At 45.7% G+C, this 18,324-nt stretch overlaps 1 protein-coding gene across 2 annotated transcripts in view; it reads left to right on the top strand.

Annotated features, from left to right (window-relative positions):
- Positions 1-4,825: 4,825 nt before the first annotated feature.
- KCTD15 (potassium channel tetramerization domain containing 15) overlaps positions 4,826-18,324 on the top strand; it is a 45,442-nt gene continuing 31,943 nt past the window's right edge. Inside the window, exons 1-2 of one of the 2 annotated variants that reach the window (XM_027732403.2) lie at positions 4,826-4,988; positions 10,741-10,916. In XM_027732403.2, the coding sequence (XP_027588204.1) occupies positions 10,753-10,916 (164 nt within the window). In that variant the 5' untranslated portion in view covers positions 4,826-4,988; positions 10,741-10,752. Of the gene's footprint in view, positions 4,989-5,202; positions 5,496-10,740; positions 10,917-18,324 lie in introns of those variants that run through there. The other variant, XM_027732402.2, reaches the window with a different exon arrangement.

Here is an 18,324-nt window from a genome sequence, read left to right on the forward strand (position 1 = left end):
GCCTACAAATGACAAACAATTACTTCACTTAATTAGCAAACCCTGGGTCGAGTTCCTGTTCCAGAATGACTGGCACTGCAACTGGCTTGAAAACTTGCTTCAACTGGGAGATGTCCTTAATTTTTCCTTTTTATTATTGCTCATATGTCAACTGACTGTAGCAGGTGTCGGGATTTCAAGATGCTTAAGATTTTCAGGTTTCTCACAGACCTTTCTGGCGGCTCAGTGCATTTGTAACACCACACCTCCTGCTTCTCTCTCATCCCCAGTGTCAGAAGGGATGGTGCCAGTCACAGGATCCACAGCCGCCTGCTCTGCACTCACATGTGTTTCTCCCTGGTGCCTCTCCGGTCTTGGAGACAAAGCTAAACCCAGTCACAGCCATGAAAACTCACTGAAGGAAAAAAAGTCACATAGGCTTTGCTGACTGAAGGTGCCCCAGAGTCCAACAGCTACTTTTGAAGCCCCAATTTCTTACTCAGATCTTCTCTCCCAAGACAAAAGTCCATCTGTACTACAGTGGTGTCTTCGCTGTGACTGGGAAGAGTATTAATCTACATACAGACCTCGATTCTTTCGTTTTAAAGGAACAACCCTCTAATTCTCATTTATCTGCTTTAAACATTTAATGAAATTATTTGTTTTCTCTCTTACTTACTTACTGCTTTATCTTGAAATGCCCAGTAGAGCACTGTGGGTTTTAGAGGGGATCAGGCAGTCCATGGTTTTCTTCCTGCACTTACTGCAGTCGATGGGAATGCCGGTATCATCACCAGGAAGCCTCAGGTTAAGATACGTAACATAAGAAGTCCTGAAGTAGGTTTAAACCTCATGATAAGACACATAACATAAGGAAAAGAGTAAGGATTAGGACAGGATGAAGTCTATCACCACAAAGTTATACAGGGCCTTCAAGAACAACACCGACTGGAAGTTGTTGTTACTCTAACTCACACAACAGAAGGGGTTGACATTATTTTTCAATTCATGATACTTTCTTTCACACATTGCAAAATATATTTGGATCATCTTTTCGATAGAAAATTTATATTTCTTCAAATCAGCACATCTTCACAATCTGGCAATATTCTGTCCTGTAAAACACACACAATTAGTTATTTTTGGAAAACAAAATAAGTGGAGAAAAATGAGCTGGGTGTTTTCATGGGCTTCTCTTTGACCCTGTCTGAAGTGCATCAACAAATATTTTACACATTTATTGAAAAAACTGAAAGGAAACTATAGAATTATTAGGTATAAAAACAGATTATAGAAAGATTCTGTCCAATTCCATTTTAAAGCATCTGCACAGAACACAAAGAACTGCTGGTAAGAAAGAAATACAAAGTATTTATTTTGAAGTATTTAGTATCATAATAAACACATGCTGGGCATCTGGCCAAGAACTCTCAAACACCTATGATAAGTTACAACTTATCATTTCTAATTATAATATCCTGTAACTGCACTCAGGAATCTTCTGTTACAAATTTTGTTTTGCTTTATAGGGAGGATAATAGAGTTGTTGAGAAAATAAGTTATATTCAGTTCTAACAGTATTTCTTCTTTTTTGTTCACTACATGCTATTTAATATTTTTCTTTGTACACTTCGTAATAGTTGTGCTTTAAGTGAAACTCTGAAAAACAACATTAGGATTCAAAATGCGCTGGAAGATTTTATTTTCAGGGTCACAAGTAGCATAGCGAGATTTCTCTCTTAAACAATGACACTTAGTATCTCTGTAGTTCTATGAATACTTTTGAAGTGTCATATTAAAACCAATCTCTTGGCCTTCAGGCAAAGAGAAGCAATTAGTCTTAGAGTTGTGAATAAATAAAAATCCATTTATATACCCGTCCTTGACATGTACCTTGCAAATCTTAGAAACTTCATCTAGTGGGAAAAGAAATGTTAAATCATGAGCACCAATACTAATCATACTGCAATGTTGCTTCCTAAAACTGTTTAGTTTATATCAATCTTTTAAGTATTAATTCATATGTATATATTCATACATATTGAAACACAACAACAGAAAGGCACTCACACATTGGAGTGAGAAGAAAGAAACGAGAGCGTGCATATAGAGCTGTAACACGTACCTTTATTACCCTCAACATTAATACAGGCAAGAAAAAACTCAAAGCTCTCGAGTACATTGTCCTTTTCTCAGATAAGGTAAAAACAATCCCGCAGAAGTTACGTACCATGCTCATGCTTTTTCATCCCAAGTGCTACTGTGTCTTTGCTTTGATCTACAAGCAAACAAACCAACCCAATCTTTATTATCCGTGTATCCCATTTCCATGCAACACAATTAAATAGTACCTGTCACAGATGTGTTGGGATGAGTCAGATCACAGTTTCTACTTTTCGTTCAAGTGCAGTATTTTTAGGTCTTCTCCTTCCTCTTTACTGTGCCTCAGTGCAGAAGCGTCCTATTTTTACAACGCTCTGATTGCTGTTCGAGATTCTCATATTTATTTTTCATTTAGCAGTCAGTAATTCACAGAGGAAGTAAAAATTATGATGCCAAGTCATCCCAAATAATCTGCCTGCACCCCTACGGAAAAGCTGAGTGGAACTCGGGCTGCACGACAGGTCACTGAGTCTCAGTGGAGTTTGTCCTCCCCGTATCCACTTGTTGACCAGAGTGGTGAGGAAATGAGAGTACTTGGGCTACAGCCTTGTCCAACCATCAGGTGAAGCAGTTGGCTGGGGACACGCTTGTGTTCGGAGGTTATTTTAGAATGAAATCCACCCCTCTGTGCCGTGCTCGCCCAGGCAAACACGGAGTCCCAGCCCGGAGGTCGGCGGTGGGACGGGGACCCCCACAAAGAGCACACCTGGGCTGATGGGATGGTCAAGGAAAACAAATTTTAGTCTGTTCTGGATGCAAATCTCTCTGCTGACCTAGTTCTCATTCTCCTTTTCATTTCAGAAGCTCAGCTAAAAATCCATAAATTAAGGAAATTAACTGATGGAGCCTCCGGCATCTTTGTAAGCTATTTAAATCTTTAAATTTACAACATCTTCTGCATATATCAAGTAATTGAACTAACTGCAGGGATGTAACTTTAATGAGAAAATTTCCCTCTTCTCCTGTAGTTTGTACTCTAGAAAAAAAAATTTAAAAAAAAAAGCTCCCCTTAGGAGAAAAGTTTCTGTTTATTCCTGCCACGGAAGAGAACTTTAAAATAAAATTTAAAAAAAAAAATAAAAAAAGCAAAACACACCAAAAAAACCTCAGTTTGGGGGGGTCCTGCCCGCCACCGTCCCCCCCGAGTGCTCCGGGGGAGGCGCGGGGGGAGCGCGGCCGTTCCGGGCCGGGCCCGCGGGGCCGCGCGGTTGCGTAACGGGAGCGCGCGCGGCGCTAGTGGGCGCTGCGGCCCCGCCGAGGCCCCGCCGTGCGCGGCCCCGTGCGCGGCCCCGCTCCGCGAGCGCGGACCCGCCGGGGCCGCTCCCCCGCCCGCCCCGGGGCCGCGCGCGCCCCGCGCCCCCCCTGTACCGCGCGGGGACCCGCGCGGGGCGGGGACGCGCATCCCCCCGCGGGCAGCGGCAGCCCCGCGCCCCCGGCTGAAAGTTGAGGGAGGGGTTTGCCTTTTTTTTTTTTTTTTAATTATTTTTTTATTATTATTTTTTCCCCTGCCGATCCCCCCCACCCTCCCGGCACGTGGGGCGGGCGCGCTGCGCGCCCGCGGAGCCGCCCGCGGAGCGCCGCGCCATCGCGCCGCGCGCTCTAATTGAAATGGCGCTTTTGGCCGGGGGCGGGCTGCCAGGGCGCTCCGCAATAGCACAATGCATGTCGATAGACGTCATTTGGTTTTAATGGCCTACAGGAAATTTGGCGTTTACAATGCGAGACATTAGCAAAGGGTGAAAGGGAGGGGGAGGCAGCCGGGATGGATGGATGGGAATAATTGCGGGCCCCCCCCCGGCCCCCCTCGCCGCCCCCGAGGCCCCCCGGCCGCACCTCGGCGGCGCTGGGTGCTGCGGGGGAGGGGGGGGCCGGGGCCATTTTTTTATTATTTATTTTTGAACTTGATCTAGTTTATCAACAAGTGCAGAGTGGGTGCTACCCTAATTGTAACAGAGGAGTCAAGAGATGTGAGAAACGTGCCCTGTGTTACTTATTTGGGAGCTGAAAATTTATGCCTAGTTGAAAATGCCTGGGGAAATATTACATCAGACCAAATGACAATGATTAAAATCAGCTTTTTTCCCCCCCTTCCCCCCCTCTTTTCCTCCTTCTTCTTTTCAGTAAGTCTGTTGAAGGACGTGACAGTGGCCTGATCCTCCCCAACACCGAACCGTTATCCCCGGGCCGGGCCGGGCTGCGCGGGGCTCCGCGGGGCAGCGCAGGGCTCCCGCCCCGGCCGCGCGGAGGGGCTCTGCGGGCGGCGGCGCCGGGGGCGCGGGCTGGGGAGCCGGCCGCCTTCCCAGCCTTATTTCATTTTCAAGGGCTGTATTTTATTTTATTCTTGGGGGGTGGGGGGTGGGGGGAATAAATCTGCAGACCTTCACCAAAAGGAGGGAAAAATATCCAATTTTCATCGCAAAATTAGCTAGGGCGAGAGCAAAGGGCTGAGCTAATTGTAGCCTAATCCTCTGCCCTGCAGGCGTTTGCAAAGCCCTGAGCAAGAATTCGCTTTTTTTCCTCCTCTTCTCCCTTCCCTCTGTTATTTAGAGACGGGATTATTGCCTTTCTTCTCATAACAGCCTCGGCAGTTTCATTTAAAGGCTTTTTTTTCCCCCTCACACACACACACACACATCCACACACACGCACAAAATAAATAGAAAAAGAAGCAGCAAAAACGGGGAGAGAGAGGAGACGGAGAAGCTTTAAAAAAAAATAATAATAATCACAGCAGGATCTGCGGAGCAAAGATAGTAATAAAAGCAAAAAAAGCTGAGCCCGTCCACACACAGCCCCGGCAGAGCCCAAAGCCAAAGGGGGGCTGGCAGATATCTTCTGTGCTCAAGGTAAGGACCGCAGCAGCGGCTCCCGCAGCCGCCCGCCTGCCCGCCCGTGCGGGGCCAGGAGCGCGCCGTGCGCGCCCGCCGCGCATCGCATCGCATCGCATCGCATGGCAGCGCATCGCGTCCGCACCGCGCGGCTCGCGCCTGCTCCTGCCTTTTTTTTTTTTTTTTTTTTTTTTTTTTTTTTGGAAAGTGCCTCTTCAAACTCACTCGGCTGCCGGCTCCGGGGAGCAAGAGCGGGCGGAGGGGTGTTTTTTTAAAGCTACAGGACCCGTTTGCGGCCGCCCCGCTTTGCTAGCGCCGCGTGTGTGCGTGTGTGTGTGCGCGCTTGTGTGTGTGTGTGTGCGTGCGTGTGTATGTTTTGTTTTGCTCCGCTCCAGCATGGGCAGCGCCGGCGGAGCCCCGCGGCCCGGGGTGCCCGCGCTCCCGCTGCCCCCCCGGCCCCGGCTCTGAAGACGGCCCAGCCCCGGCGCGGCGGAGGCAGCGCGGCTCGCTCCGCGCTCCCGCATGGTACACGCGGAGCGGGGTCGGGCGGCGGGAGGGCAGCGCGGCGCGGGGGTGCGCGGGCCGGGGCGCGGGGGCTGGCGGCGGGGCGGCTCGGCACAAAGGGAAGGCGGGCGACAATGGGGGAGCGCCGCGTATGGAAAACACGGGCGGGCTGTGAATGAAACTCTGGCGCCAGTGAGAGTGGAAGGCTTGGTTTGGGGTAGACTTCAAACCACTCTAGGCTATAGTTTGCATTCCTGCTCCTGCATGCGATGTGGCACACTTCTGCAAAATTAATACATTAGCCTGGCTAATGCTCACCACCATTGGCTGCGCGGAAAATGTGCAGGATCGGGGATTCGGGGTTGACTTTTTTTTCTTGCATTCATCTAAGACATCTCCTTTCTTGTTATGTGGGAATAAGTAAAGGACGCCATGTTGTGCCTTTTTTTTTTTTTTGGTTGAATTTTACCTTTGGGCATACAGTGTGTTCAAAAGAAAAAGGCAGAAGTTGAGTGACCGGGTGCGTTGCTCGCTGGTGATTTCCCTGACCATCAGCAGGGAAAGGCATTTGGGTGACGTGAAACTTGCACTAAATAGACTGGAGACTGCCCGAGAGAGGCGGGTTGCGGGGGGGCAAAGGGGGGAGGAAGGAGAAAGCCTTTCCTTTTTTTTTTTTTTTTTTTTTTTTTTCCCCCTTTTCCTATTTTTCGCCCCTTTTTTTTTTGGGGGGGGGGGGGGAGCAACCAGATCTCGAGAGGGAGCTCCCTTCCCCCCATTCCTCCCCCCCCGCCGTAAAAGTTTTGGGCACGATCTCCTCTGTCGCTCGGTCCAGCGTCCAGCGAAGCAGCGTGGAGGTGTGTGCAAATGTTTACGGACTTTTAATTTTGGAGCCCCCGAGCCCAAGGTTTGCAGCCCCCCCGGCCCGCTTTGTCTTTGGGCTCGGAGCACGGCGTAGGCAAGTTGTGTCGGAGTGGCTGTGCAGGCAGACCCGAGCGGTCGCCGGCCCTGTTTAGGCAGACAAAGGTAATTGCCCAGTCTGTGGCTGTGCCCCTCCGGCGGCGCTGGGGACGCAGACGCTGCCCTGGAGTCACGGGAGCGCCGGGGGAACTTCTGGCCCGCAGTGCCGGGGATGGGGCGCTCGGGGGGCTGCGCTGGGTGGTTTTACCCCTAGTGGGTCCGCTGGTACAGAAATGCAGGTCCCTGGGCAGGGAGAGCGGCTTCCCCGAGGATGCAGCCCGGCCGTGCCGGGGGGGTGCAGCCGGGCCCGGGTCCTGCGGCCCGACCCGCCCCCGCCCCGGCTCCCCGGGAGAGCAGCTCCATGGCAGGTCCGTAAACCTGCCGCTTTCATTTCACGTCTTAAATGTGCATGAAGGAATTAAACTGCACGAGTGAATAACAGCATTAGTTTCAATTAATTTTTATCCTGGCAACAATAAACTTTAGAAACAAAGCGCTTTTACATCCTTAATTAGTCTTGCTTCCCATCTGTAGTCTTTTAAGTGCCTGCTCCTTGATTTAACTTTGTCCCTCCTTCAGAGCCGCCTCCTTTTTTATTCTTTTCCCTTTTTTCTCGTTCCCCCTTCCAGACTGCTGCCTGTTTCTTTCCTGCAACCTTTCACCTCCCTTGTCCCTATCTGTCTGCTCTGCTCTGTGCAGTTTATTTCTCCTGTATTTTCCCAACATCAACAGCAGTATTGGTTACCATGGCCTCAAGCTATGTGCAGAGGTGGGAAAGCTTCATCCGCCCAAAAGTTCTTACACTTTTGAAGTCTTTCTTTTAGTAGGATCTGAAATGTATCATCTAGAGTGTGTATTAAATGAACAGTATTCCTGAAGGCTTTAGAGCAAGAAAGGCAACACCCTGGAAAATTCTGCAGTCTTTCAGCATTCTCTGCCCTAGGGTTATAGCCCTGGGCACGGAGCTGAATGGAGCTCTTACAACTGCCTTCTGTTTACCTTTTATGGTTAAAATAACAGCTTAGCAAAGAAGCAACTTCATGGAGAAACGATTCAGTGAAATCATCTCAAGCTGTAGCAGCATAGCTAGTTTAATCACCCCTAGAGAGCTGAACAACTGTGAGCACAATGGGACACAAAATCATTTTGTGTGTAAATGAGCATGGCATTGTGATTATTTCACTTTGCATGGGCAAATAGTTTTTACAAGCAGTACTTATGCAGTTAGCTTAGAAAGGCAGAAAAAGATAAGCTGGCTCTGAAAGATCTTGGTGTGTAATGTTTGAAAAACTAAATATTCACATAATTTGGGAATCAGGCTCTATTGATTTTGCCTTCAGCAGGTTCCTGTGTTACTTATTAGAGCAGGGTTATTGCCTGTGTGCCACTAGTTGGGATGCTGTATCCTGTTGTAGGCAACTAAAGAGCAAGGATTATTTTACATGGTTTAATAAATGAAGTTTGTTAGTGTTTCTGCGATATTTACCCTTAAGGTTTTAATTTTCACATCCATATTAGAAAATATGTGCATAAAGACTTTCACTGGATAAATACGTTTAGGATTTTGCTTTGTGCATAAAATAAGTACATTACTCAGTGTGATGAATTTTAGCTGCATTTTACATTAAGAAGAGGAAGGAGTCATTAGAAATAGGGTTACGGTACCTTAAGAAATACGGGGTATTTATATTTTTTTTTTGAGCAATAGGAGTGTTCTCAGTGCCCTTTATGTAGTGCTTAGCAATTGTGCCCCTTGATAATTTGCTCATACGGAAATGATTGAATTCCACAACTTTAATAAAAATCTAGGATTCATTTTTTTAGTACGAATCCTCTCCAACCAGGGGAAAAGCCAGTGTTTTAATTCCCCTTTTCCTCCTCTCCCCCAAAAAGCCAGTGGCACCCTCAATAAGTATGAAAAGCCATAAAAGTTTGAGAACTATTTTAGCTTTCCAGTGATTTTCTATAATTAAGTGTTTTTTCAACACATGCTCTAGCTGAGAAATGCCAAAAGCAGAGGATTGTTCAAAAGGTCCCTCCAGTGAATAGTATAAATTAAATATCTACTGTGTGAGTATGGCCTCACTGAGAATCTCAGTCTTTACAGATCAAGGAATTTACTGGTATACTAACATTAAACAAAATCCTAAGATAGCAGCAGTGTTTAAATATGCACAAATAGATTCATATCACTTGATCTTTAGCTATCTGTGCATATTTTAAAATTGAAGTCTGTATTTCAAGACAAATGGTTAAATGTAAGACACGTTTACAGAGGACTGGAAGTCCTTTGATTTCATTTGGAAATTGTAACAAGGGGTGCAGATGAGCCCTAATTAGACTCTTGTTTTGTGAAACTGCATGAGATTTATTTCTAAGGCAGCCCTGTACCATGCGAAGTCTGTACCTTTATCATTAGTGATAATGGTTGAGGTCTGAACAAAGACAGGGTTGACATTCAGCCTGGATCTTCTGACCCTTTCATTTAAGTGAAGGAGTAGAGACTGAACATGAGTTTACAGTGCTCTTTGGTAAGAAAAAAACCAGCAACCTTTGTCTGTGTTGGCAGACAGATGAGGCACCCACAGATTAGTAAACACATCGCTAGAATACTGTAGGTACTTACAGACTAAGTTGTTTTTAAAACTTAGTTCTTTTATTTATGCTAAATGACATATTTACTGAAGATTGGCCACAACAGTCTCTTGTGGGAAACAAGAAAGCAACGTCTTCAGTCATGAAAGGATTCAGTCACTTTCCTTGAAGGTGGTGCTGTAGTAAAAATGTTAATGCCCAATTTGGCATCGGCTGACACAGAAGTCCTAGGACAGAGTTGGTACTTGCGTCGTGTTCAGTGCAGATGTCCGTCCAGCCTCCGAAGAGAAAAGGATGTGGATTCATAATGGGGTGATGTATTTCTGTGCTGTAGATGCAAGAAATTCTTAGGAGCTAACCAAGATGAAATACAGTAAATGGAGATGTTGTGATGACTTTGTGAAGCCGTTCAGATGTATTGCGATTTTTCTCCAGAGCTTGGAAATTGTTTTGCAAAGAATGTTGCTAATTGTGCGTTCATCGAGTGGCATAGCCAGGCAAAATACTGCTAAGAGAAAGGCGAGACCAGCTTCAGATTTCTAAGAAACGTTGTCAAAGTAATGTGGGAGAAATGGGAATTCACTTTGCAGTGCTGCATGTAAAGTGCTTGTCAGATGTAAGGAAGAGCCTGGGTGCTTGGTAGCATGCTTGAATTACAAAATACCAAGAAAATTAGATTATATTCAGAAATGTCTTCAACTATAATGTTTTGCATATGTTGCTTTCCCCATAAGGGGGAGAACGGATGGACATTTTCCTAAACTTTTCTGAAAGGGTTTTTTTCCATTTGACATGTGCCGTCTGCACCGATTGAACTGAAATCAGCTTTGAGACACACACTTCATGCAGAATAAGCTGTGCTTTTCTCACAGAAGAGAATTGAGGAATTTTCTTTTGCTATGGTTGTCCTGTTCATTTTTAAGACATTTCAGTATTTTTGGATTTGATTTTGCTGAAGATTTTGGGACTCAATTCAGTAATTTCACTAATTTTCCAGTATTTTTAGGGCAGGAAACATTAGGTGGATTGTTGAATTTATAATTTCACATGCTGCATTGTATAGTACTTTCTAATGTATCTTGTCATGAAAACATGGGTCAGTTTATATATCTTTCTGTTTTCGCTGCTTCCAGGCATTAATTCTTTCAGTTTGAAAGCTTATTAGTTGTTTAGGTCTAATATTAAGGCTTAACTGAAAATTATCCATTTATTTCACAATTATTGAAAATAAACCAGAAAATTGATCTTAGTTTGATGTGAAATTTACTACATGTATAAACTAAATGCCTTAGGTACTGAGGAAGTCACTAATTTAGAGGTGTCTTGTTACTGCGACAAACTTGCAAAAACCCCCTGAATCCCAATTCACAAATTGGTTATTCGTTTGTCAGGGGATATTTCACATCTAACACATAAGCCTGCGACCTTTAATTAGAATTTTGCAGTTTGTTTTATGCCCCTTGAGGCTGACACCTTGAAAATTTTTTTTTTCTTGATTTCTTATTGCTAATAAGCATCTTTCCCTTCCCCTCTGGTACTTAGGAGAAAACGATGCAAATACACTTAATTACAGTGGTGGCAATAATTTGTTAGCTGAATATGTGATCAGGCAGATGCAAAAATGATCTGATTAGATCTGTGATCACAGATGGAAAGAAAGGTAACACAGTGCTGCATTTAAGAGAAACTGTTCTTTTTTGCCTCCCCGCCGCAGGAGGGAAGAAGCATGTCCCGTCTGTCTCTAACACGGTCCCCGGTTTCTCCTCTGGCTGCTCAAGGAATTCCTCTCCCAGCTCAACTCACCAAGTCGAACGCTCCCGTGCACATCGATGTAGGAGGACACATGTACACCAGCAGCCTGGCTACCCTGACCAAGTACCCAGACTCCAGGTAAGACCCTGGTGTTTGCAGGCTCACTGTTGGCTGCGTGGAAGGAGGCAGGTACCTGTGAGGGATATTGCAGTGCGAAGTACCATTTATTATATATTCACCGCTTATGAATAATTCAGGTTCCGATTTATACAGTAACTTCACTGGGGTTCTGCAGGAAAAAAAAAGCCTGTAAAATTTATGTATTATTTAGAGAGTCTATTCATTTTCTCTCTCAACATCTCCTGCGCTGTGCTGATACGTTTGAAGCACCTGTTGGTGTGCTGCCCTAGATTATTTCCAACTGCACCAGGCAACTTCTTTCTTTCAGATGTAAGGGGAAAAAAACTGGTTTTTAATTCCTTAAGAAAGCAGAATGGTTCTGCTACCCTGGGACTAATGGATGCTTCTGTGGGCCAGTCCAAATCGTGACCTCAGTGGGAGCTGTGTCCCTCTGTGTCAGCAGTTGTTCCTTTGGGCGGGGGCTGGCTGACCCTCTCTGGACAGGCTGCATTGAATCCTTGAGTGCTCGAAGGTGGCTGCTTTGTGCTGGGCAGGTTGGTGACGTGTCTGGAGAGATTTATATGGATCTGGCCAGTATTCTCTCAGAGTATACTCCAGACATGCCAAATTATGAATAGATGTGGCATGAGATGATGTTTGTGTATGACATAGTGTCTGTTGTTTGCCTGGCTCCCAGTCCTGCAGGGCACTGGGCACCATGAGGGATAGGGCAGGGTCAGGCCTGTGACATTGCTAAGGGTTAAAGAACATTCATTGGAGCAGTATATTAAGATGTACCTGATTTTGATTCAGTTATGGTCACTAAACCAGTGCATGTTTTTGTCACTGAGACAATTCAGAGGGTGCCTCATACATACTCAGGTGGGAATGTGCAGTGTCAGGGTGCCCAGCACACTGTTGACTCCAAACCAAACCAAAGCCCAGGTCAGCAGGTTTGGTTGCCAGAGGTTTTGTCCTGCATGGCCAGAATTCTGTAAGTGATAGATTTTTAATTTTTTTTTTTTTTTTTGGTATGACAACCAGTGTAAAGCTGTAGTTTCATTTGAAGATTTTTCCTTTAGAAGAACTAAGGGTTTTTGCAGATTTGGCAGGTTCCCAAGCATTAAATGACATTTATGGAGACACCTTGAAACGCCTCTGATGTCATAAAGCATATGGCTGTGATTTCATTTCAAGGAAAGGGAGCTGCTGAAATTCTCTATGGAAAAAAAGCCCAATTATTAGAATACCTGTATTTTATTGGCAGAACAAAATAATGTGATTTTTCTGGACAGTTTGTTTAATGAGGTCTGTGTGGTACTATTTTAATCATAGAGAAGAAATCTGTTCAGTGGGGAAAGATTGTAACAGAGAAACAGGCAAATGCTTCATAGTATTAAAAAATACAGAGAAGATTCAGCAGTTGTAATAGAGTGGCACATCTGTTTCCACATTTTAAAATATCGCTGCTGACACTATGTTTAAAATATGCCCCACATCAAACTTACTTAATAAAAGCTTCAGTTACGGAAGCTTTGGAAGAATATACATAAATTCACAGATTTTGTTTCAAGAGAATAGAGTACTGAACCAATTTTTTTTTTGCCTGTTTGATAAATAACAGAATCATATTTCTTCAGATTTTGTACTTTGTTTAAACTGAAAGTACAAAACTGTGACTGACCAGAGCTCACATGCTGCCCGATGTTTTGCTGTGTGCTGTCTTTTGTTTGCATTGCTATGTTATCTCATAAGGCTTGAAGCTTTTTTAGCTGCTCAAACTTCAGCTCTCACTGAAGTAAGAGCTTCCAGGATGAGACCCTTCACCAGCATCCCAAGTAGGACATATTGCTACATACATTATGAAGCCAGATGAAGGCTACACCATAATTTATTATATTTTCCTTTTTTATATATATATTTACGTATTATTTGTTCTTCTTCAGCACTGCATAATAGACTTGGTTGTTACCCCCCACTGAGTCTGGCCTGCTCTCATTCCTGGTTAAGGCAGAGCACTTGCAGTTATTCCAGTGGGAATGGTTGGAGCTCCTGATGGTGCTTCCCTGCCCTGATGTGTATCTGCCATATGGCACAGACTGTCCTTGCAGTGATCTGCCTGGGAGAGGACTCCTGGGTCTCTCACAGGTGCAGGAAGGAGGAGGTAGCTTTTCTGAGCAAAACATCTGGAAATAATGCCAGGGCACTGTTAGCTTGTGCTCAGAGGTAACATGCATGGCCACATCCAGAGGCATGGCCATGCTCATCCACTTGCAGAGCTTTCTGCTTTATTTTGGACAGCCCATCAAACTCCTGAGTTGAGCACGAGTTTAAAAGCTTCAACTCCAAGAAGTCACACAAATTTGTAGATCATATTTCAGCAGAAGATGTAAGCATATGCTGAAGTGCTTTGCTAAATCTTAGTGAAGTCACATAAAATAGTTTGGGCTCACTGAAATTGAAAGCTGTGGGAATAAACTTCCTGTTTATTTGTGTTACAATCCCTATTGCTTTCTCAGTGCTCCCAAATCCTAAATAGGCTTTTAGCTTGTAGGCTTTTTAGCTGATAATACACATGGATGTTTAGACTGTGAGCATGTGTATAAATACAGCCTGGGTGTGCATGCACAGAAACACCACATGCTGATGGGAAACAGAAAAAGTCAAGTTGTGTTTATACTTCCTTAGTGTTTTGAGGAGGTCCAGTCCTGTTTGGTCCTGAACAAACTCAGTCCACATTGACTTCAGTGAGAGGGAAGAGCTCCCAGCAGCTGGCCAGATCGGGCCCAGCAGGAGCAAGTATAGATATGACCAGTTCCTGCCCATACCTGCTCTGCAGTCACCCCTCTGGTATGATATAAATTACACCTGACAGCAGGCAGCGTGATACATTTCTTACTGTAATCTGTTAGGATTGACTGTGCTCTGCCCTCTCAGCTGGCTCTGCTTGGCTGTTCCCAGGTTAGGTATGTGGTTGGCTCTAATTTGGGAAGAAAAAGGACCCAGTTCTGGAAGTCTTACTCAAGTGGGTGAATGGCTGTTAATGTGAAGCCAGAGGCCAAATTTTGCATTTCAGTGATCCCAGAGTTGTTTCAGAGCAACTTTGGCAAAGTCTTTGATGTTGTTTGTATTAGTGCAGCTGCTGTGACCAGAGCATTTGTCCACTGATTAAATTTGCATAAGTAAAGGGTGCCAGATTAGGCATTAAAGGGGGTAGCCGTCCTCTTTCCAGTAAATTTTTATGGGCTACATAAATTCTCTCATCTCAAAAAGGAGAGAACTTGAGCAGTGCACAACTGGCGCGACAAAGGAGAAGAGAGTTAAACAGCCACTGTCAAAGGTGGTATCTAAACCACTGGCACTCACCTTAGGCACTACATACCTTTCCAGTTGGCTTTTTGAATGAAGCAGCATACAGGAAGAAGAGCTGGCCTTTCAGAGGGTGAAGGGCAAAGGGAGATGAGAAACATAAAAAAGAAATTGTGATCAACAACAGCATGTCAGTGGTCACACAAATTACCTCAGAAATAACATTATTATTCCCTTTTTGTATAGCTACTTGAGGCCGCTTTCCATGCATACCCAAAATTGCCATTAAAGTTGATAAGCTTTGGAGGTACAAGGAGGCTGATGTTGACTTACTTGGATCTGACTAAGGCTTAATTTCAGTTTGTTTTCAGCAAATTCTCCTACTGAAACTCCCAACTCTTGTAGTTCTGAGGTACAGGTAAAAAAGAGAAAAACCCCTGTTGATTTCTAGTGACTCTTACCATCAGCGTCTTATTTCTAAAGTAACTGGCTAAGTGGACAAATTATTCATCTTTGATAGCATTTCCTCTAGAAATTCCATTCCTGTTTTCACCCAGAGGACCTCTAAAGCAGCCCCTTCACACATTGACACTTGAATGTGTATTTATATGACAGATTGTAAGGGCTGCAAAACCTCCAGCACATCTATAAAGTGAGTTGCAAATTGTATTTATCCAAGGGAGTGAGACAATTCTTACATTTGGAAAGCAAACCTGCACCAGAAGTCCAAGCTCCTGACAGGCAGTCAGGAATACCCAAGGGCATTTCCAGAGCCTCCAGTGTTACTCCCACTGAACTCAGTGGCAGATGTCTCATTGCGTTCCAGTGGAAAAGAAGGTCCAAATCCCTGTATACCACAGCAACCCCCAGCTTCTTGATGTCACTGGAAATTTTGATACCACCTTGAAGTTTTATTAGAAAGCAGAACAAGAGTTCTCATCAGAAGCCTGTCCATTTTGCAGCCCTGATTAGTGTTTTTAACTCAGAGAATTGCTGTGAGCTCTCTCTGAGTTGTTCTGCTATACAAGGTAAATATATTTACCTTCCATTCTTGATAATTCATATTTTTGTATAACCCTCTATTAAAGATATGTTCATGTGTTTGTAATGTTGTTATAAAAGCTCATACTTTCTGTGGCATCACCTGGGACAGAAGGAATAATTTTCCATGCAGCGACGCTGTCCAGGTGGGAAGAGTGTGGGGTCACAGATCCCAGAGAGCCTCCCCTGATGGTTTGTAGCACACTGTGTTTGGGACCTCTCTGCTCCCAGCCTTTCCCCTTCAGGACAACAGAGTTTCTGGGCCCCGTGGCCCAAGCCATGAGCTGTCACACAGTGCACCTCTTGGGGCACCTGGGCTCTACCACCTCTTTCTCTGGAGGCTGTGTCCTCCAGAGAAAACCAGCACAGGCTTTATTAATTCTTTCAGAAGCTAATGATCTCTCTACGAGACAGGAGAGTTTTCCAGGCATATCCTTGCCTCACTTTCCTGTGAATCCATGGACTTTTTTGGTGATTTGCCAAGGAATCCCCTAAGCATGTGTCTTCTCTGAATGTTTCTTGTCAAAATACACTGTTTTTTGTTTATAGACCCACCCTCAGACAAGGTCTCCTGCCAAGTATGACCTTCTGTTTCTAGCTACTCTCTGAGGATCTGTGGATTTTAATTCCCCTGCCTTTTCCTCCGGCACCTCCATCTCTCTGGTCGCTGGAGCTCAGCACTGGCACCTGAGATCTGCTTCTCCCCCTTGTCTGCAGCCACACCAGGATGGACTGAATTCAAGGGAGTTCCCTGCTCCAAGTTTTAGAACCCCTCTGTTGTCCCTGACAGAACATGATTGCTGACCCTGTATAGCTGGATGCAGTGGTTTCATAGCTCAGACACCTGCCAAGATCTACAAGACAGATTTTTCCACATCATCCTTCACAGGAAAGGCTTTGTACTGGGTCCCACTCTGCATTTCCTGGGAGGGAGCAGGGAAATTCTCAATTTGAGTATGTTTAGGGTATATAATTCTCCAGACTCAGCATAGCTGATAACATCTCATATTTCTTGCTCACGTATGATCAGTTCACTCTTATAACAATTTATTTGCCAATTTCCCATCAAATCTGTGTATTATCAATGTTATTACCTGGAGACAATGACCAGTTAGCAAATTTTGTCACTTACCCCATGCTTGCAGTTGGAGTGTAAATCCAGGTTTGTTCTTAGCCAGAGGTTGTTGGTGGCTGTGAAAGCACAGCCCATTTGAGGGCAGGATCCTGTCATGGAGCAGGAGGTGTTGGTTCTCCTGGGACAGCACGGCCTCCTGCCAGCCCTGAGCTGCTGCAGTCCTGCACCACTGCAGCATCAGTCACATCCATCCTCCCTGAGGTGTCTCCCAGACCTCTCCATGCCATTGTCATTCCATCTGCTCACCCACCCAACAGCTGTACAGTGTCTTGTCCCTCTTCAATCCTCTCTCATCCCTGCACACCCACTAAGTGTCTATTTGAAGCCCAGTGAAGGGCACAGGCAGGTTCCACACTGTCTAAGGCACCACTCTTCCCTCCGAGGTCAGCTGTCGAGCGCCCTGTTTGTGGGGTGACACGAGGCTCTGACACTGCCAGGCTGTGATGTGCTGTGTGGTACCCAAAGGCACTTTCAGAGTCAGAGCCAGCACCCCACGTTCCAGCAAAGCGCTACAAAATGCTGCAGCACAAAGCTCATTAATTTTAATAGGTGTTGTGAACTTAACTCAGACTTTTAAGCAAAACACCTGAAGAGGCAGGACAAGGTGTTTTCCCTGCACGTTACAGATGCTGTGAGAGGCAGGTTGTGGGCACGGTGCAGGAGTGTGAGGACACTGCCCAGCATTGTGGCAGCTCTGCAGCCAGGGGTGAGCCTGCCAGGGCTACCCGGGGCTCTGCTGCCCTGCCAGGCAGTCGGGTGGGTGCTGCAGATGAGAGCAAGTAAAGGAGCCAAAACCCAGAGGTTTTGGTTATATGCAGTGCCTTTTCTGAATTAACATATGAATTCTCATGGAGATTACCACAATTTTCAGTTTCATATCGTGCACCTGAGATTAAGAGATAAATCTTTTGAGTTTTTCTTATTTGGTTGTTCACTGGGCACATCTCCTTTTTGTTTCTAAGGGAATTTTGACCAGCAGAACCCTTGGGATAAAAACCTTTAGAAGGGTCTTTCCCCTTCCCATCCTTTGTCTCCCCCCCCCAGTCTGCCTGTGGATGTTGTACTCACTAAAGCAGGAGCTGGAGCAGGGAAAGGGCTGTCATTGCCAGGCTGCTACATCAGGTGGTATAAACTGAACTAGTCTTCCCCCCTTTGCAGAGCCAGTTCCATACAGGTGCTACATGGCCAAGGTCACAGCAGTCCTTGCAGCGCTTTGATGAGCTGTGGGGAAGGTGTGAAGTGTTCGCTCCTACAGGCCTTGTGTCCTGCAGAAACGTGTGCTCAGGCACATCCAGCACAGCCCCCGGGCAGTGCAGGGAGCTGAGGACCTGCCTCCTCCTGCAGCCTGGCCAGGGCTGCCACGGCAGGAGTGGCACCAGTCCCAGTGCCAGAGCAGGGGCGCGTGGCTTGGCCTCTGTGTAAAATAAAAGTAAGCTGTAAGAGGGATGTAATTACAACTGGGAATGATGATGTTGGATATACCCTGTCTCTAGCTGACACTAACTGGAAAAAGTCCTGAATTCGGTGTCTGTCAGAGGCCGTGGAAGGAGCACAGTGTGATAGATTTCCGTGTGTCACCGGGGCTGTTGTGGCAAAGCTGGAGTGGTGGCTTTGGTGGTAAAGAAGAATAGTCCCCCTAACCCTTCATTCCAGTGACTTAAGGAGATGGAAGGGAAGGAATTTATATGGAAACTGACTCTTCAGACCTGTCTGTGTCTGCGTGCCCAGGATCTCCTACTAACTGGCATGTAGGGAGCCAGAGCAGAGCTGAGCTGTCTGCTGTGATAAAGGTGTTTACTCCTTACTGGACTTGATAACCACTGCCTTGCCCAGCACAGCCACAGCCTGGGAAATGCCTGCAGGCTCTGGAGAGGAAAGCCTCTGGGAGTACAAATCTTCCTGTAATTGGGTGCTGAGATTGGGCCCTGTCGATGAATGAAT

This window comes from Pipra filicauda, unplaced genomic scaffold (assembly GCF_003945595.2).
Source record: "Pipra filicauda isolate LSUMZ 115617 unplaced genomic scaffold, ASM394559v2 scaffold43_size3849885_pilon, whole genome shotgun sequence".
NCBI classification, from domain to species: Eukaryota; Metazoa; Chordata; class Aves; order Passeriformes; family Pipridae; genus Pipra; species Pipra filicauda.